The following is a 21,307-nucleotide window of genomic DNA, read 5'->3' on the forward strand; positions in this document are numbered from 1 at the left end:
AAGAGTCACTCCGTTGACATTAATATTTAGACGTTTTGAAAGGAAAGGAAATAATCAATTTACTGTACGGCACCCTATCTGAGAGGGTCTAGTGCAGGGTGAAACCTCTGATTTCTGTTCAACTGTTTCCAAAACCAACTAATGTAACCCTGGCATGAGGCCCACTAAACTGTTCATTTTAGTGCACTGTTGGCCACCAAGGTGAAACTTGAGAGACTTGACAGTCACAGTGGTATCTAGAGAACCGCAAAGTCAAAATACTGAGTCTATGAGTCCAGGCATACAGTATCTTCAACCCTCCCAGTAACAATTCAGTGACCTGAATTTGAACCCTTATTCTAATATGCAGGCCTACAACTGCATGTCCAATATTGTTAATTGTACTGTAATCCCAAGGAGACAATCATTCAGTGAATAGAAATCATTATGACTTTCATACAGATGTAGAATCTTAATTGGAGCCAGTTTGCTACAGCAGGAAAATTATCCTGTAGCAACAGGAAAAGTTAATTATTAAGTGGATTATAATTAATTGACATTTTTGTAGAGGTTGATTAGATTTTTTGTAAGGGAAAATCAAGTCAGTGGAAATTACAATCTTCAGAAGCATTTTTAAACCTCAAAAACACTACACGTTTTAAATATCCTACATTGCAAGAAAGTTCTCCTGCAACAGGATGATCTAATTAAGATCCTACATCTGAAGGCGAGATTTGTGTCGATAGAGTCACCTGTCACAGAATATGTTGCTTTTACGTAAAATACAATTTTCACATAATCTTGACCTAAGGTTGTACAGCTTTAGAAGTGTGTTAATAAGGTGAATTCACATAAGAGTGTGGAAGTTGTTCTTGATCAGCATGACAAATTCACCTGAAATAACAGAAATACTGAAGCATAAATTAGCAGTCACAAAAGTTATGTTAAAGTGGAAATGTACAGATCCAAAGTCTATAGGTAAGGCATATCAAAATAACTATATTGTAAGTCTCTATCATGGATTATACATAGAGGTATTTATGTTCAATGTTGTGCCATATTAGAAGTACTGTTGTAAGCGGTGATGTAATAGTAAAAAAAAAAATTGGTGGGTAAATGCTGATCACCGTTCGTGTTGAGTAAAGTAACGCTCCCTATATTAATTTCTAATACATTTTTCTGTAAAAGGTGGATTTGCGTTTGCCCTCCGCTACACTTCTGGTGTAAGTCTCTAGGGTGTATTCCAGAGAAGTAAGTGGTTGTGGATACTGGAAAGAGGTATGACACCTGTATGACATAATTGTATGACACCATGTGGTCAGGATAACCACATTATGGCAGCTCAGTTGTCTCAGGGCCCATATGACCTTGTGCTGTAACATCCTGCTGGGTTCACTAAGTATAACGGCCTGTCTAGCACGCTTAACATGAATCTGTGAAATACATTGATCCACACATACTGATTTTGTTCCCCATCGTCTCTGAGCTTGAATTTCTGTATTGCTAGGACTCTCAAGATACATTACATGACCAAAAGTAAGTGGACCCCTGCTCTCTGAACATCTCATTCCAAAATGCATTGTCACTTTACCCTTACCTACCCCTAATTACCTCGACTAACCTGTACCCCCGCACATTGACTCGGTACCGGTACCCCCGTATATAGCCTCGCTATTGTTATTTTATTGTGTTACATTTTATTTTTTACTTTTGAATATGCATTCAAGTAGAGGCCTGCAGTGAAAAAAATATATAATATATATATATACACATACAGTACATGCATACACACATATACACATATATATATATATATATATATATATATATATCATAGAGGTAGGCTTCAGAACTAAGTGCACGATTAGTTTGTTCATCAATATTTTGAACTGTGATCAGTCAGACCTATGGTCATACAGTGTCTTGAATCAATTGACCTTCTTTTCCAAAAACATTTCAGCCATTTTGATTGTCTTTTTCCCTTTTTCGTTGACTTTTCTTCCTAGAGTCTGTTGTACTGCTTCTCCTCACCCTTTATTAACTTTTCTATTTTTCTTTTATTGGCTTTTTCAGTCCTTTTTCATTCACTCTTATCTCCTTTTCTACTGTCCATGGTATATCTTGAAGAACTTAATGTGCAGTGGCACTTTGCATTTCTCACATGCATAGGTAGTGCGTTTGTCACAATGATGACATCTCTGGAACCGTTGCATTCTGTTGATTGGCCAGTAAGAAGCTTTGTCATATCTTGCCTGATCTTCAACAGTAGCAGCCATTAGAGATCTCCTTCCGTGGCGCAGTGGTTTCGTGACAAACTTTTGTATATTTGGGCTGTATACTATGTGTTTTGGAATCACAATGGTGTCAGGCCTCTTCGAGTGTTTGAACACTTGATCTTTATTTTTGACCACCTGCAGCTTTGCCCTTGGCTCTTCTGACTGGACCCTCTGGCGGATAGAGGACCTTGGCTCTTCATTATCAACAATGGAGGGGGGTGGTAAGGGGTATAACTGATAACGTTGTTCCTGTCATGATCTGTTTCCATAGGTTCAGCATATGCATTCAACAGTCTAGCTGGCTAATGGCCTGTCTCCCCCTCATAGTCCATGTCTGACCCATTGCTATCACAATCACTGAGGACAGCATATTTCTCATTTTGAGGAATAACTGCAATGTTGCATGCCTTGTCTGGGCGGTTGCCTAGATCCAACATATCCAGAACTTGACTCAAAGTGAAACTAAAAGAAAGAACAGAGTAGAAAGTTAGGTAGAACAAGAACTATGTATGTGGATCAGTATGTGCATACCTAGACGCACTGTGTTATTCCGCCAGTCACTATTGTTGCCGTCAACATGTTTACTCATTTTATGACCACACTGAACAAAGTTGAGTAATTGCAAATGCATATATCAATACTAGACAACTTAAATATTATGTGTACCAAAAATATTTGTCCTATCTTTATGTTAACATACTTTACTAACCTTTTGTTTGGGAGCTTTGATGCAGCCATCCTCTTCTCATGGTGCAACCAGGAAGTAAACAGCTCTGGTCATGTGACAATTTACACCAAACATGTGACACTGCACGTTTTCATTGAAACCCTTTATTAATTAAATATTTGCTGGAAACGTATTGATACATCATTCAGTAAAGAAAATGGAGCCTTATAACTGAAAACGTTTTGTACGGTCACTATTGTGACTGATGGGATTAAATAGGTTAAGACTGGGAAGCATAGAAATAGTGCACACATTGAACAGATCTACCACTTCTTAGACTTGCTTTCAATGAGACTGGCAGATCTATAACTTCCATTTCTATGTGAATTTGTTTGGGTCGCCCAAAAAGTTACATATAGCAGCTTTAAAGGCTGTGATGCTGGTGTAAAGGATGTCACGTTGCTTGCGTAGCCAGTACCACTTCCTCCTGATTCAATTGACACCAAGGCACAAATCCAGGACCTCTGTCTTGCTAGCACACGTGATCACCCTCCTGAAGCGTTTTATCAGTCGACACCACGCGAAAAGTGGGGACACTTCAGGCTGAGGAGTACATTTCATATATCCCTATGTCCTTCACTGGCTGTTTTTTCATTTTATTAAAATCATTACACACAGCGTCTCTCCCTGCCCAGAAGCGTTTAACAGCCTAACAAATGTTAAGACATGAACTCTCTCAATATTACCAGAGATTTCATGTAAAATTTTGCAGAGTTTGCGGCTTTTTTGAACATAACATTTTTAAATATGCCCTGAAGAACTGTGGAAGAAACACTTCTTATCCGGACCACTGGGATTCCACACATATATTCCTCATAGCTAAACATAACTCATAATATCTCAGTGACGAGCAAAAGATCTGTTGACTTTCCTTACTGAAATGTTCAGGTCATGACATGGTGTAAATGAGTGAATTACATCATACTGCCTGTTTTTCAAAGCATAAAAGTACATTGAAATAGGAACTTTTTTAATATTTATGACACAGTTTGTAGCACAATTATTCCAAACCATTTACAGCAGATTAATGTGTTGTCCTACCTAACTGCTACTTTTTAAACCATTCATGTGAAACCAAGCTTTTCAACAAACGCAATGTCCCTATTATGCTTATCTAAAGTACCTTATATGTGAATGCTATGGGAGTGAATAATGTGCTGCCTTTATGTTCAGTGTTGTGCCATATTGAAACTCAGTTGGCACAGAGCAGATATAATGCAAATGATGCAAGTGTCACGGTTGTCTTCGTCCTCTGATGATATAACGAAATCATCGTTGGAAAATGTGGACCAATACGCAGCAGGTACGTGTATGCTCATCTTGAGAATTTATTAACTTCAAAAAATGAACGTACAAAAATCACAAAACAAAAAGAACGAACGAACAATTACAAACAGTCTGGCTAGCATAGGCTCAACACAGAACAATTCCCCACAAATCACAAACACAAACACACCCTAATATATGGGACTCTCAATCAAAGGCAGATAGACAACACCTGCCTTCAACTGAGAGTCCCAACCCCAATTAACCAAACATAGACATACACTCACTAGACTCCACATAGAACTACCTAGACATAAACCAAAACCCGGAAATACTAAACCAAACACCCTTTTAACAAACACACCACCCCGAACCACATAAAACAAATACCCTCTGCCACGCCCTGACCAAACTACAAAACAATTAACTTTATATACTGGCCAGGACTTGACAGTACCCCCCCCTTAAAGGTGCTACCCCGGAAGCACCTTAACAAAAAAAAATAACCCCAAACAATACCCAAAAGAAAAATTCCCCCTTACTAAAGGGAGGGAAGGGAGGGTGGCTGCCGTCAACGACGGCACTGTGCTACACCCCCCCCTCCCCAACCCACCTATTTTTTGGAGGTGGCTCCGGCTCAGGCCGTTCCAGGCTGTCTGGGCAGTCTGGCAGCTCGGGACAGTCTGGGCAGTCTGGGCAGTCTGGCAGCTCGGGGCAGTCTGGGCAGTCTGGCAGCTCGGGGCAGTCTGGGCAGTCTGGCAGCTCGGGGCAGTCTGGGCAGTCTGGCAGCTCTGGGCAGTCTGGCAGCTCGGGACAGTCTGGGCAGTCTGGCAGCTCGGGACAGTCTGGGCAGTCTGGCAGCTCGGGGCAGTCTGGGCAGTCTGGCAGCTCGGGGCAGTCTGGGCAGTCTGGCAGCTCGGGGCAGTCTGGGCAGTCTGGCAGCTCTGGGCAGTCTGGCAGCTCGGGACAGTCTGGGCAGTCTGGCAGCTCGGGACAGTCTGGGCAGTCTGGCAGCTCGGGGCAGTCTGGGCAGTCTGGCAGCTCGGGGCAGTCTGGGCAGTCTGGCAGCTCGGGGCAGTCTGGGCAGTCTGGCAGCTCGGGGCAGTCTGGGCAGTCTGGCAGCCTGGCAGCTCGGGACAGTCTGGGCAGTCTGGCAGCTCGGGAAGGTCTGGGCAGTCTGGCAGCTCGGGACAGTCTGGGCAGTCTGGCAGCTCGGGACAGTCTGGGCAGTCTGGCAGCTCGGGACAGTCTGGGCAGTCTGGCAGCTCGGGACAGTCTGGGCAGTCTGGCAGCTCGGGACAGTCTGGCCAGTCTGGCAGCTCGGGACAGTCTGGGCAGTCTGGCAGCTCGGGACAGTCTGGGCAGTCTGGCAGCTCGGGACAGTCTGGGCAGTCTGGCCACTCCGGCAGTTCAGGGCAGTCTGGCCACTCCGGCAGTTCAGGGCAGTCTGGCCACTCCGGCAGTTCAGGGCAGTCTGGCCACTCCGGCAGTTCAGGGCAGTCTGGCCACTCCGGCAGTTCAGGGCAGTCTGGCCACTCCGGCAGTTCAGGGCAGTCTGGCCACTCCGACGACTGTTGACTGACGGGCAGCTCCGACGACTGTTGACTGACGGGCAGCTCCGACGACTGTTGACTGACGGGCAGCTCCGACGACTGTTGACTGACGGGCAGTTCCGACGACTGTTGACTGACGGGCAGCTCCGACGACTGTTGACTGACGGGCAGCTCCGACGACTGTTGACTGACGGGCAGCTCCGACGACTGTTGACTGACGGGCAGCTCCGACGACTGTTGACTGACGGGCAGCTCCGACGACTGTTGACTGACGGGCAGCTCCGACGACTGTTGACTGACGGGCAGCTCCGACGACTGTTGACTGACGGGCAGCTCCGACGACTGTTGACTGACGGGAAGCTCCGACGACTGTTGACTGACGGGCAGCTCCGACGACTGTTGACTGGCGGGCAGCTCTGATGATGACTGTTGACTGGCGGGCAGCTCTGATGATGACTGTTGACTGGCGAGGCTGGGTTTACGCACTTGCAGTTTAGTGCGGGGAGCGGGAACAGGACGAGTCGGACTGGGTGGACGCACTTCCGGGTCCGCACGAGAGACAGGAGCTGGAAACCCAGGGCTATGGAGGCGCACAGCCGGTCTAGATCTTACCTCCTGCACAACCCGCCTTGGCTGGATGGAACTAGTAGCCCTGTACGAGCGGGGTGCTCGTACAGGGCAGACTGGGCTGTGCAGGGGCCTGATGGTAGCCGTGCGTAGAGCGGGAGTTGGGTAGTCTGGTCCTCGGAGGCGTACCGGCGACCAGATGCGCTGCGCAGGCATCCTCCTACCAGGCTGGATGCCCGCCCTAGCACGGCACCTGCGAGGGGCTGGAATAACTCGCACCGGACTGTGCGTGCGTATGGGTGAGATAGTGCGCTCCTCAGCGAAACATAGCGCTCTCCACCCCATACGCTCCTCCATATAACCACGGGTAGCTGGCTTCCGGCTCTTCTTACGCCTAGCCAAACTACCCGTGTGCCCCCCCCAAAAAAATTCTTGGGGGTGCCTCTCGTGCTTCTCCTTCAGCGCGTACTTGGCCTCGTACCACCGCCTCTCTGCCTTGGCTGCCTCAATTTCCCACTGCGGGCGTCGATAATCCCCAGCCTGGTGCCAAGGTCCGGCCCCGTCCAGAACTTCCTCCCAGGTCCATTTCTCCCGCCAGTCCAACTCGAATTCCCTCTGCTCCTTCTTCTGCTGCTTGGTCCTTTGGTGGTGGGTGATTCTGTCACGGTTGTCTTCGTCCTCTGATGATATAACGAAATCATCGTTGGAAAATGTGGACCAATACGCAGCAGGTACGTGTATGCTCATCTTGAGAATTTATTAACTTCAAAAAATGAACGTACAAAAATCACAAAACAAAAAGAACGAACGAACAACTACAAACAGTCTGGCTAGCATAGGCTCAACACAGAACAATTCCCCACAAATCACAAACACACCCTAATATATGGGACTCTCAATCAAAGGCAGATAGACAACACCTGCCTTCAACTGAGAGTCCCAACCCCAATTAACCAAACATAGACATACACTCACTAGACTCCACATAGAACTACCTAGACATAAACCAAAACCCGGAAATACTAAACCAAACACCCTTTTAACAAACACACCACCCCGAACCACATAAAACAAATACCCTCTGCCACGCCCTGACCAAACTACAAAACAATTAACTTTATATACTGGCCAGGACGTGACAGCAAGCAACACTGCACAAACTTACAACAATAACAGACAGTTTATTCCACGGACTTGAGACGTTTCTGACCATCGATTTGTCATTTTAGCTGATCACTTGTTTCTTTGTTGTTTCATTTAGCTGCTTTAGCAATTGTCTCATTGCTAACCAGTGTCTTGTCCCTTTAACTTGGGCTAACATTATAGAGCTGGCTTTGACATCCAGGGGTACAAGATACAGTACATGAGAGTGCATGGGAAGGTTGTGTTCATAGTTTACCCAGAGAAGGATTGGGATGATTATATTGTTTGGAAAAACCTATGGTTGAAAACAGTGTTCTAAAACGAGTGTTTATATACAGATAATAAGCACTTTATAATTGAACACAAACAGGGTTTGAACGTTCACACAACCTTGTCTGAACCCATAACACGGTTACAAAGTGGTAGTGTGGACATAGGGCTTCTGTTAAATCACACGTGAATGTGAGAGGCAAACTCAGTGTCTGTGTTCATCCTGGAATGATCAAATCAGTCAACCTATCCCCCTATCATAGCCAACATATTGAATTTCCATATCAGTGCCAATTACTAACAAAAAGCTAAACATTTCACTTTGGATCAGTTTAATACCCTGTATTTTGCTTTATGCTAAATGGCCGACTGGATTCAAACCTCTGTCTCCTGTGTGAACCTGCCGGGTTAAAGCTTAGGCATTAGATTGCTGAGCTAGCACAAGATCTCCTGGACAATTAATTGTATATCAACATTTCTCAAAAGAGTTGACTGGTCAACCATCATCTGTGATCTATTGTTTTCATATTGACACCTGTTAGTATTTATTAATCAGAGGTTGTTATTGTATAATCTCATCAACTACTTTCCTGGATGCCGACAATGATGCATTGGGTGACACAGGTGTTTCTCTATATTATCAATCAGCAGGGTGTTGCTGCTCACCGATGTGATCTAATTAATCTGGAGATGGATGAACGAATGTTGTCAGGCTAGGTATGGTGATGAAGAGTGAGTGAGTCCACCAACAGCACAGGGAAGGACACAAGGCCAAAAACAGACAGGAGAGATAGTGTGGCTTATTTTGACATTGATGATCATGTGTCATAACAGAATGGCCCTTGCAGACATAACTGGACACATTGCTTACAAACAGTGTTCAATATTCGAAAAAATGTTCTGGATCAAATCACAGTGGATTGATTCAGATGTCCGTGAATAACTATCTTACATTATAATTAAAAACGATTAATTGCTATACAGTGGTTCTCACTCAAATAAAAATGTATTGTATAGTCACACATTTTGGTAGAAGAAACACATTTCAGCTAATATTTGAGAGCAAGTGGCTGCAAACACTGCATTAATTAATCCTTTATTCGAGTTTAAAAATGGCACTTGAGTATTTGGCTCCATTCCAGCAACCCACCCGCAAACTGAATATGATATTATTACTGTATCCAATATTAGAAGATTGGCTCCGATTGCACAGTTTACAGTTTCCCCTTCATTTATGATCGGAACATTACAGCTAAATAAGTATTGCCACCCAATTACGCATGGACAGCGACAACCCCCCCCCCCCCCCCCCCCCCCCCCCCCCCCCTATGTAGCCAATGTTAACAGTGTAAAGATACACAGTGAAAAACGTAAAAAAATACAAAAAAAAGAATGACATGGTTTAATATCTTACTTGTGGTGTTGTACTTTACTCCGTTGATGTACTCTGGACAGGGTCTCTCCATCATCCGTCCGGTGTTGCTCCTTGGCCAACATGTTCCAATCTCATCAGTTGTGGCATTGCAATACAAACCTTTAAATAAACAAAAAGGCGTTTAAATAATGATTATTAATTGGCCAAGACGTCAAGGGAAAGCATTAACCATTGATGACAGTGTCAAAATCCCCCCAAATCGTACCGTCAAAATCCATCAAAGAGAACGATGCGTTTTCGTAGAAAGTGTCTTGAAAGGCATCCATCAAACTACAGTTTGGGTCCCCAAACTCCCCAAAGATGATTTGGTAAATCGTAGCATCCATGGTTCAATTGATACGTTAAATCAAAGAGCTAGGCTTGAAGTCCGAAAGGCTCCTAACACGATGCCTACTACGTGCATGTGTTTCATCCAAAATAGAATGCCAAGAAATAGTGCGCCCGTTTCAAACCTGTGGAAAACTGCTCGTCCAATTGACGCTCTCAGAATTCTGACTCCACGTAGGCTACTCGGGAGTTTCCTTCTCTCTCCTCCTCTCCCTGTACAATCACATCGACGCAGTGAGCTTCAGCCTACTAGCACAAATTCATAATCTTTCTGTGGAATTTTGCACAAATGATAAAAGTCAGTTAAATTCCTACAGAAAGACAATGTCTTTTACACACTGCCCATCTGTTATGTCTCATGACAGCCGGTGTCAGTGAGCTATTGAGACAAATGCGTGCAACTTTGAAAATAACAATCTGGTAGCAGTGGCTGATCCAATGTACTGATGAAAACACTGTTGGAAACGATATTTTCTCGTTTTTTTTTCATAAACCTTGTAGTAAAAAGATGAAAGGTATTTTCTTTATGTAAATAGGAGGGGGGAGAAAAAGAGAGAAGGAAGGAGCAGGAGGCAGGGAAAAGAGAGAAGGAAGGAGCAGGAGGCAGGGAAAAGAGAGAAGGAAGGAGCAGGAGGGAGGGAAAAAGAGAGAAGGAAGGAGCAGGAGGGAGGGAAAAAGAGAGAAGGAAGGAGCAGGAGGGAGGGAAAAGAGAGAAGGAAGGAGCAGGAGGCAGGGAAAAGAGAGAAGGAAGGAGCAGGAGGGAGGGAAAAAGAGAGAAGGAAGGAGCAGGAGGGAGGGAAAAAGAGAGAAGGAAGGAGCAGGAGGGAGGGAAAAAGAGAGAAGGAAGGAGCAGGGGGGAGGGAAAAAGGGGGCATTGAAACAGGTTATGGATACATCCCAGACATGATGTGGGTGACATAAATGTTACCTTAAATAGTTTTCAGTGGCATGTAGCCTAGAGAATATATAAATATCTATATTCTATTTATACGTTTAAATCCAAAACACAGATCATTTAACATTTTTAGTAATGGCAATTCAAGAAAATGGTTTTAAACTAACTACAGTCTGTTTTCCTCTCAGAATCCCCTCAAAGGGATGCTTGCTCACTAATCTGTTGTTATTTTACAAATAAGATCATTTTTGTAACAGTTAGTCAGATTACTATCAGATTAGGTTTTCCATACCCCTGAGTTATGCCAAGCATCGTTGTGAGATTCAGAATTCCCTAATATAATTTGCTTTTATCCATCGAAAGTTTTTTTTTTTCAATGTATTTTGAAGTCGGCCTATCTATTTTGTCTGGGTGAAAAAAGCTGTTAGGTTGATAAAGGAATGAACACTAAACGGTTGTGAAATTGCATGAAAAAAATGTGTCAAACAAACTTTTGAAGATGTCACGTTTGAAATAAATGTTGATATAGCTTTTTATGTAACTTTTGATGACGCTTATGATAAATGTCCTGTAGGAACACTTTCTCCAATGCTTTCTGTATTACACATGTATCACCATTACATCATCACAGACTGATGATCTATCTGTTTATTTGTTCAATTAGACTCATGACCTTTATCTAAATGAGAGAGTTCTCTCAGTTTTGCACTGGACTCGCACATACAATTACTGTTCCATCTCATTTGCTGTAATATGCAGTCTAGACACGTATTAGGAGATCTGAAACATACACGTCCATCCGTTCCCCAGCCCAGCTCTGTGAGTGTCAACTTCAGCACAGAGTAGCCTAGTGGAGTAAGTTTTAATTGCCCATGTCTATTAATAGCACCACCTAAATGTTAATGTATTCCCCCAGAGCAGGCTACCAGCTATGGAATTAGACTAGCTATCATTATCACCATCATGATGATGATCATTATTAATTTACTTGTTATGCTCCATATTCCATTAGGCTAATGGGGGAAGCAGATAAGTAAACAAGTCTGTAAATAACATTGATTGTCGTCCCTACACATCCAATTTATAGGCCTAAGGCACAGTATTCACATATTAGCTGTCATACCATATCGCCTGTGGTTCTGCTGTGAAATGTTCAGACTGGTTGAAAGTAAGTCTTTAAGATTCTGAACTTTGGCTTAATGTTCTGTAAGCTCCTCTCTCAATTGTTTGTGCAATAGGGACATCACAAATAATTAAAATCTAGTGAGACTTGTGTGATAATGGCGTTATAATGACATGCTAACGGACAGCACTAGCACTTGTGCCTTTATTTTCTAGACATTTCCTTGATTGTAATTTAACTGATTTAAACGAAACTGCCAAGTGATCATTAATTAGAGTTTGTCAGCGTTATTCCCTGAATGCAGAACCGTAAATTAAGAAGGCTTTATGAATATTGACTGATATGGCTTTATAGAAAATAAAGTGGCTGTGGCATAAGACAATTATATTTCAGTTTGAATAAAACTAATAGCAATGCATTTGATTGGTTTTCCAAGAGCATGTTGAAGGAACAATTATTTGTTTTGAATATCTTTTGCCTAAAAAGGATTTTAAACAAATAGCCTGTGGTGGTCTGTACACTTTGGGACAATAGGCTAGACCTGCAGTCATCAACTCTTTGCATCTTAGTGTAGTCTGTGCATGTCCAATAAAATATGCATTCTCTCATCTGCTGAGGAAAGGTAAAGGTAAACCCTTCTGGGTTTTCTGCTTCAGCAGTCTTGAAGTGAAGATGAGAGACATTACATCAGGGTTGCAAAGTTGGATCAAAATACTTGCAAACATAGTAGACCGATGGATCCCAGAGCCGTCTTGAGACCGTAAGGTTATGAACCAGTCCTGCACAGCTTTCACCTCTCATCATATATTTCAGATGAAGAATGCATTGCCCCCCCCCCCCCCCCCCATGGGACAGTTGTGCTAATGTGCACTAATGTGATTAGCATGAGGTTGTAAGTAACAAGAACATTTCCCAGGACGTAGACATATCTCATATGGACAGTAAGCTTAAATTCTTGTTAATAAACCAATTAGGCACATTTGGGCAGACTTGATACAAAACTTTGAACAGAAATGCAATGGTTCATTGGATCAGTCAGTGAACAAAATCTCAATTGCGCCTAAACTGGAATAATACATTGTAGCCTTTCTCTTGCATTTCAAACATGATGGAAAAACAAAACAAAAAAACACCAGATCTAATGTGTTATATTCTCCTACATTAATTTCACATTTCCACAAACTTCAAAGTGTTTACTTTCAAATGGTATCAAGAATATGCATATCTTTGCTACAGGAATTTAGATTTGGGAATGTAATTTTAGGCAAAAAATTGAAAAAAAGGGTCAGATTCTTAAGAGGTTTTAATACCTTTTCAAGTTCATAACTGTGCACTCTCCTCAAACAATTGCATGGTATTCTTGCTACTGTAAATTGCTACTGCATGCTACTGTAAATTGGACAGTGCAGTTAGATTAACAGATGAGAGAAGACCTAGATTCCATCTACTGGAGCCATGGACCATCTAAACCAGGTGACTTGAATGTGTTGAATTTCTGGTAACTTTATATATACTGCTCAAAAAAAAAGGGAACACTTAAACAACACATCCTAGATCTGAATGAAAGAAATAATCTTATTAAATACTTTTTTCTTTACATAGTTGAATGTGCTGACAACAATATCACACAAAAATAATCAATGGAAATCCAATTTATCAACCCATGGAGGTCTGGATTTGGAGTCACACTCAAAATTAAAGTGGAAAACCACACTACAGGCTGATCCAACTTTGATGTAATGTCCTTAAAACAAGTCAAAATGAGGCTCAGTAGTGTGTGTGGCCTCCACGTGCCTGTATGACCTCCCTACAACGCCTGGGCATGCTCCTGATGAGGTGGCGGATGGTCTCCTGAGGGATCTCCTCCCAGACCTGGACTAAAGCATCCGCCAACTCCTGGACAGTCTGTGGTGCAACGTGGCGTTGGTGGATGGAGTGAGACATGATGTCCCAGATGTGCTCAATTGGATTCAGGTCTGGGGAACGGGCGGGCCAGTCCGTAGCATCAATGCCTTCCTCTTGCAGGAACTGCTGACACACTCCAGCCACATGAGGTCTAGCATTGTCTTGCATTAGGAGGAACCCAGGGCCAACCGCACCAGCATATGGTCTCACAAGGGGTCTGAGGATCTCATCTCGGTACCTAATGGCAGTCAGGCTACCTCTGGCGAGCACATGGAGGGCTGTGCGGCCCCCCAAAGAAATGCCACCCCACACCATGACTGACCCACCGCCAAACCGGTCATGCTGGAGGATGTTGCAGGCGCAGAACGTTCTCCACGGCATCTCCAGACTCTGTCACGTCTGTCACGTGCTCAGTGTGAACCTGCTTTCATCTGTGAAGAGCACAGGGCGCCAGTGGCGAATTTGCCAATCTTGGTGTTCTCTGGCAAATGCCAAACGCCCTGCACGGTGTTGGGCTGTAAGCACAACCCCCACATGTGGACGTCGGGCCCTCATACCACCCTCATGGAGTCTGTTTCTGACCGTTTGAGCAGACACATGCACATTTGTGGCCTGCTGGAGGTCATTTTGCAGGGCTCTGGCAGTGCTTATCCTGCTCCTCCTTGCACAAAGGCGGAGGTAGCGGTCCTGCTGCTGGGTTGTTGCCCTCCTACGGCCTCCTCCACGTCTCCTGATGTACTGGCCTGTCTCCTGGTAGCGCCTCCATGCTCTGGACACTACGCTGACAGACACAGCAAACCTTCTTGCCACAGCTCGCATTGATGTGCCATCCTGGATGAGCTGCACTGCCTGAGCCACTTGTGTGGGTTGTAGACTCCGTCTCATGCTACCACTAGAGTGAAAGCACCGCCAGCATTCAAAAGTGACCAAAACATCAGCCAGGAAGCATAGGAACTGAGAAGTGGTCTGTGGTCCCCACCTGCAGAACCACTCCTTTATTGGGGGTGTCTTGCTAATTGCCTATAATTTCCACCTATTGTCTATTCCATTTGCACAACAGCATGTGAAATTTATTGTCAATCAGTGTTGCTTCCTAAGTGGCCAGTTTGATTTCACAGAAGTGTGATTGACTTAGAGTTACATTGTGTTGTTTAAGTGTTCCCTTTATTTTTTTGAGCAGTGTAGTTTATCATCATAACAGGTCTTCCTGGTAACTCTTTATATGTCATCATAACAGTGAGGAGTGAGGCCATTTGAGGATAACAAAAGAAACCAGGAATTTAATAATATATTCTTCCTTCTGGAGTCAACTTGTCTGACCTAATTTTAAACACTGACTGTCATACTGTATCTGCAAGCACAGTTCCTGACGTTCTTTGTGCTGGTTCAAAGAGACACATTTGCTTCAGTTGTCTGATTGACAAAGACTGAGTCTTCTAGGCCCGGCGGACAGAGAGAGAATCTGCAGATTCTCACTCAGTAAGGTGTTGCTCAGAGCAAGGGCACAAGGGGCTGGAAAAACAGATTGCGGAATCATGCAGGTAGGAAACACAGCAGGAATGAGGAAGAAGCAGCTGCAAGAGTTATTGCCATTGTTCGGTATCAGTTGGCTTCATGTCAGATACTACATAATGTTTCCCCTAGGATTTTTTTTGCAGCGGTGGCAGAATTAGTGGGGTGGGGGGATACAGTCCAATACAAAAGTCTCTATTGTAACAGATATATGATTGTAGAATCTCTCTGACAATAAAGTTTTGTTTTTTCATGATGCATCTAACTTATGTTTTTGACTTGATCTAAAATAAGCAGGGAGAGGGAGCTTTTAGTTTGACATGCTAGTGAGAATACAGGAGCAGAAGATGCCTTTTTCAAATAATCCTGTCGACAGGAATGATGATTAATGACCTCTGTGAGTAACAGTGTTACTTCCATCCCTCTCCTCGCCCCAACCTGGGCTCGAACCAGGGATCCTCTTGATACATCAACAACTGCCTCCCACGAAGCATTGTTACCTATCGCTCCACAAAAGCCGCAGCCCTTGCAGAGCAAGGCAAACAATTACTTCAAGGTCTCAGAGTGAGTGACATCACAGATAGCGCGCAACACTAGCTAGCTAGCCATTTCACACCAGTTACATGTGGAGGAGAGAAATAAGAATTGTCTCTCATAACACACGTGTAATTCATTATTTTGTCATCTCCAAATCTTGCTGAAATGTTTATCCACATCCAACAGGCTAAATACATTGGAAAATAATTTAACATGTTGTGCTAGGAGGCCAGACTATTCCCGTATTCCCTCATTTACGATATTCTGGGAAAAAAATGTTTATGACACAATAGAGCTGTGTCACGGGTATCGTCGGTGAAGGAGGACCAAAATGCAGCAGGACTGTGTTTGTTCATTTTGAACATTTATTAAATCAAAACGAACACAAAAACAACAAACAAGCGAATGAACGATCCACTGACAGTCTGGCAAGGCACAATGCTAAACACAGAACAATTTCCCACAAACACACAGACAAACACACCCAACTAATATAGGACTTCCAATCAAAGGCAACACCACACAGCTGCCTTCAATTGGAAGTCCACCCCAATTAACTCCACATAGAAACACACTTACTAGACTACACATAGAAATACATAAACATAGACCATAAACCAAAAAACCCGGAAATACTAAATCAAACACCCTTTTACCAAAACACCACACCAGACCACATAAAACAAATACCCTCTGCCACGTCCTGACCAAACTACAATAACAATTAACCCTTATACTGGCCAGGACGTGACAAGCTGTTGGTATTTACATGTTTCCATGTCCCAAAAATAGTTAGCTACAGCAACACTGTCTCATTCCTCACATATTATGAAGCCAGGTTATTTTCACGCTCGCAAACAAACAACCAAGTCTGTGTAAAACCTCACACATCCAACACTATTGGAATAAGTGCTGCTCAAGCATATTAATTGGTATGACTGAGAACACTGAAGGTGGATGTGATTATTAATACTAGCTAATTATGCCAATAAACATCCTCTAGTTAAATTATCTGCCTTGGCTTAAGCAGTGCTTGTCATTCAATCAGCACTTTGTGCACACCAATGAGTGTTACCTCAGTCTCGTTGCATGACGAAGCTACTTTGGGGTATGTGCTCTGACTGAGCAGCACTCTAATTCTTCAGTCAATAAATAAAGTAAAGTCATTAACAGGCTGTAAAGAACAAACACTCATTGTGTTCCCCACTTTCATTAATATTTTACATTACCTGTGACATTGTAGAGTGTGGAGAGAGCCTCACAGTATTTCTGTAGCAGGGCAAGCAGGGAGAGCTGGGAGAGCTGCTCACACAATGTACTGGGCTGGAAAGGAAGGAGAAGAATAAAAATATGTCAGCAATTTGATGAATGAATGTACATATTAATTTACTCTGTAATTGTTCTATGATTAGGGATGCAAATAGGCTTTTTTAATAATCTGAATAATTTAGACAAACGGTTCAAATCTGGCAACAAATGCATTGCATTAAGGATTTAAAAAACGTCATATTAGTCATGGTGGTATTACCTAGCTATGGTGAATAACCGATCAGACAGTAGGTAGACCTGAAGGTTAATTTAACTGTGGTTCTAATAAGAGGCAGTCGACAGTATGTCCCTCCTGTCCCCAGGTAATGCAATGACTCCTGCCTAATGTAATGTACCCACCTACCCAAGTTCATTTGGCAGGCAGGAGGGCTCTACAGAAGCATGTGTGCAGCTTATCAGAGTGATCCTCCCCTCCCAAACAGACTGGCTGGCCTGACCCCATGACTTGCTCCTCTGGGTGATGTGAAGGCATGGCAGAGCACAATAACAGGGTAGCAACGTGAGCTCCCACATGGCTGAGTTTGGGTTTGGGCTAAAATATAAGCCTCATCTTTATCCATACCTCTTCTCTACCGTTCCCTCCTCTCCTCCCCTATCCTGTCCTCTCCTCTCTCCTCCTCTCCCCTCTTCTCTCCTCCCCTGCTCTCTAACCACCTCTACCTCCACTGGTGGTCAGATATGACAGTGTGGCAGATGTGGCAACAAGAGGTTACAGATCTCTGAGTTTGTGTTTGGGCCAAAGCAACATCCGCTTTTCCTCTATCCCTCCCTTTTTGACGGGCACTGACTGGTGGTCAGATTAGACAGTGGGCAAGGTAAGCTCTCATCTTATAGCTGGGGGGCCAGCTGTGTTCTGTAAAATGAATGTCCTTTTTTTGGAGGGAGCAGAACAGGCAGTAGCACAAAGGAAGCTGAGGGTAGAATGGCAGCTGCAGCATTAAGGTCTCTTCTGGGGTTGGACTGAGACCTCTGGGGGGTTCTGGGGGACGAAGTCGTTCTAAGGACGCTGTCTAAAGGGTCTATTACAGGGCAGGTCAGGGCTGTTTCACATGTGGTGTAGTCATACTAACTTGCAATCGTTCACCCTGCAAGAGAGTTTGTCACATTAATGATGTACCGCTGCAGCAGCAAAGATATAAAAAAAATGCAACATTATAATGCTCCCAACTATAGGGTTGCAGAATTCTGGGAACTTTTAATAAATTCCCTGGTTTACCCAAAATCCCGGTTGGAGGATTTTGGGAATCAGCAGGGAATACGCAGGAAATCCATAAACCTCCAAACAGGATTTCTGGAAAACCAGGGAATTTATTGAAAGTCCCGGAATTTTGCAACCTTACAACTGTAACTCTGGACTTGAGGAATTGCATAAAACAGCACAGCAAGCCTAATTAGAATGCTCAGCTGACTGCTGCTGCTGTCACAGTGCTCCCTCCCCTCTAGTCTATACATACAGTGCCTTCAGAAAGTATTCATCACACCCCTGACTTTTTCAGCATTTTGCTGTGTTTCAGCCTGAATTTAAAATTGATTAAATTGACATTTTGTTTCACTGGTTTACACACAAAACCCCATAATGTCAAAGTGGAATTATGTTTTAGGAAATGTGTAAAAATGTATTAAAAATTAAAAGCTGAAATGTCTTGAGTCAATAAGTATTCAACACTTTTGTTATGGCAAGCCAAAATAAGTTCAGGAGTAGAAATATACTTCACAAGTCACATAATAAGTTGCATGGACTAACTCTGTGTGCAATAATATTGTTTAACATGACTTTTGAATGACTACCTAATTTCTGTACCCAACACATACAATTATCGGTAATTATCGAGCAGTGAATTTCAAACACAGATTCAACCACAAAGACCAGGGAGGTTTTCTAACACATCACTGAGTACCACCCTTCATATTTTCAGGCATGGTGGTGCCTCATCGTGTTAGAGGTATGCTTGTCATTGGCAGGGACTAAATAAACAGAATAAAGCTAAGCACAGGCAAAATCCAGGAGGAAAACCTGGTTCAGTCTGCTTTCCAACAGACACTGGGAGACAAATTCAACTTTCTGCAGGACATTAACCTAAAACACAAGGTCAAATATACACTGGCGTTACTAACCAAGATGACATTGAATGTTCCTGAGTGGCAGGAAAATTGACTTGAAAATCCATGGTAAGACTTGAAAATGGCTGTCTAGCAAATATTGTACAATCCAGGTGTGCAAAGCTCCTAGAAGACTTACCCAGAAAGACTCACAGCTGTAATCGCTGTCTAAGTAGATTCTAACATGTATTGACTTAGAGGTGTGGATACTTATGTAACAAATCAGAATCTGCACTAACAGTTTTATAATGGCTTCATAATGGTAGCCTAATTTTGAAATGGTTACTGGGATCTGGAACAAACTGTTAAAGACTAGTTAGCCATGTACAGATTTCACTTCACTGCTGTAGCCCTCAAAATAATTTGATGAACAAGGTATCCATTGACCTGTACTGTATAACTGCATCGAGAAAATGTTCCCTTTAAAAAAAAGATACTAGTCTACCTGTAAAACTATGTAGGAAATGTCCACAGTTTGTTCAATATATTTTAGAAAACATTCCACGCAGTTCCTAAGGGATCACATTTGCTTTTCCATGACGTGTGTTTGTGTGTGTGTGTATCTGCACGTGTCCGCGTCTAGGTTACTCATGGTGAGGTCTTCTCATAGTCAAGAATTCTTTAAAACCATTCATAATTGTTAAGCATTAAACCCACACACACATAGGCCTATAACATAATGTATATTCAATTCCAATCTGATCCAAATATCAAGTACAGTTTTGTTTAACAATATCTGGACTGCATGCTGTCTCACAAATGTATATTTCTCCAAACTCAAACAGAATTGCATGCCTTGAGTGTAGAATACATCAACTAAGGACATCGAAAATAAAGTCACATTCGGAAGTAGAAGATCTCACTGAAGTGGTAGTGAATTGACTCAGAGCAATCCATGTAGCCCCTCAACATGTGCCTGGTTAGTTTCAAGTACTGTATGTGTATAGAAATGTATACTCTCAAGGTAGGAGGAATATAATACAGTAAAGAAGATTGACATAGTTTCAAGGCATTTCTGCCTTCAGTCAAGGTAAAAACGTCATTGCAGTTTAAGTGTACATATTAAAAAAAACATAATATTTCTAAACTTTCAGGAAAGGTAAAGTATTAAATACTCACATACAACAGTAACAGCAGTAACAAAATATTTGCAGCGTTCATGTTGATGCTGAAATCATGTTAGGAGAGACAGATCCCAAAAAATGACAGATCTTTCACGGTCTGTGTCACATCCCATATCTCAAACTGTCATCAAGATGGAATCACATACTTATGAATGAAAGAAAACATTCTGCTCAATTTTACATAGACAGAGACGGACCAATAAAGCATTTGAAAAGAGATAACAATCATCCAGCACTAACATGGGTGAGGTCAACTCTTAAAAGACTGCAATATAAAACTTCTCCTCATTAACTGTGAAAGACTGAATGTCCTCATGCCGCCATGTATTCTCTGCCAGGAATCAGAATCTGATCTAACTGGTTTCTAAAAAACATAAATAAACATTGTCTGGTCAGACGTGGAGCAGAGCCGAGCTAGCAGAAAGCAATAGCAGAGAGAGTAAATCATTGGGGGGAAAAGCAACTCTAGTGTAATGAGACCATCAGATCAACTGGTGAGGCCAAATATGTATCTCCCATTTCTCCCAGCTTTCACCTCCCACTCAGTGATCAGCTGGTCTTGGGACCTTCTGCCATAGACTACATTCTAAAGTTCAGCCCTCTATTTTTTGTAACTTCCAGTGTGTGTGTGTGTGTGTGTGTGTGTGTGTGTGTGTGTGTGTGTGTGTGTGTGTGTGTGTGTGTGTGTGTGTGTGTGTGTGTGTGTGTGTCAAATCGAATTGTATTTGTCACATGCTTCGTAAACAACAGGTGTAGACTAACAGTGAAAGGTTTGCCCTTCCCAACAATGCAGAGAAAATAAAATTGAGAAATAATAGAAAAGTAATAACACATGGTGATAATTTTTGTCAACGATCTACAAAAAATTCTCAAATGTCAAACTGGAAGAAAAATTATAGCGTTTGTAAAAAATAAAAAAATAAAAAAAGTAAGGTAAAACACAAATATATTTTGATTAGATAAGTACTCATCCCCCTGAGACAATACATGTTAGAATCACCTTTGGCAACTATTACAGCTAAGAGTCTTTCTGGGTAAGTCTCTAAGAGTTTTGCACAACTGGATTATCCTTTTTGTAATTATTCAAGCTCTGTCAAGTTTATTGTTGATCATTGCTAGACAGACATTTTCAAGTCTTACCATTGATTTTCAAACCAATTTAAGTCAAAACTGTAACTAGGCAATCAGGAACATTTAATGTCGTCTATGCAACTCCAGTGTGTATTTGGCCTTGTGTTT

General features: G+C 42.7%; 1 protein-coding gene and 1 long non-coding RNA gene across 3 annotated transcripts in view; both read right to left on the reverse strand.

The window, feature by feature from the left end:
• The window catches only part of LOC106569328 (corticotropin-releasing factor receptor 2), an 82,080-nt gene extending 61,599 nt beyond the window's left edge, over positions 1-20,481 (reverse strand). Inside the window, exons 1-3 of one of the 2 annotated variants that reach the window (XM_014140566.3) lie at positions 20,064-20,481; positions 16,745-16,838; positions 9,196-9,315 (exon numbers count right to left, since the gene is read on the reverse strand). In XM_014140566.3, the coding sequence (XP_013996041.1) occupies positions 9,196-9,315; positions 16,745-16,838; positions 20,064-20,105 (256 nt within the window). In that variant the 5' untranslated portion in view covers positions 20,106-20,481. Of the gene's footprint in view, positions 1-9,195; positions 9,316-9,421; positions 10,093-16,744; positions 16,839-20,063 lie in introns of those variants that run through there. The other variant, XM_014140567.3, reaches the window with a different exon arrangement.
• Positions 1,643-5,075, reverse strand: LOC123726684 (uncharacterized). Its single transcript, XR_006758794.2, has 2 exons — positions 2,965-5,075; positions 1,643-2,717 (listed from the first exon to the last, which is right to left on the reverse strand). It is a non-coding gene; the product is annotated as an uncharacterized LOC123726684 (long non-coding RNA).
• Positions 20,482-21,307: the final 826 nt, after the last annotated feature.

This window comes from Salmo salar, chromosome 14 (assembly GCF_965601325.2).
Source record: "Salmo salar chromosome 14, fSalSal1, whole genome shotgun sequence".
NCBI classification, from domain to species: domain Eukaryota; kingdom Metazoa; phylum Chordata; class Actinopteri; order Salmoniformes; family Salmonidae; genus Salmo; species Salmo salar.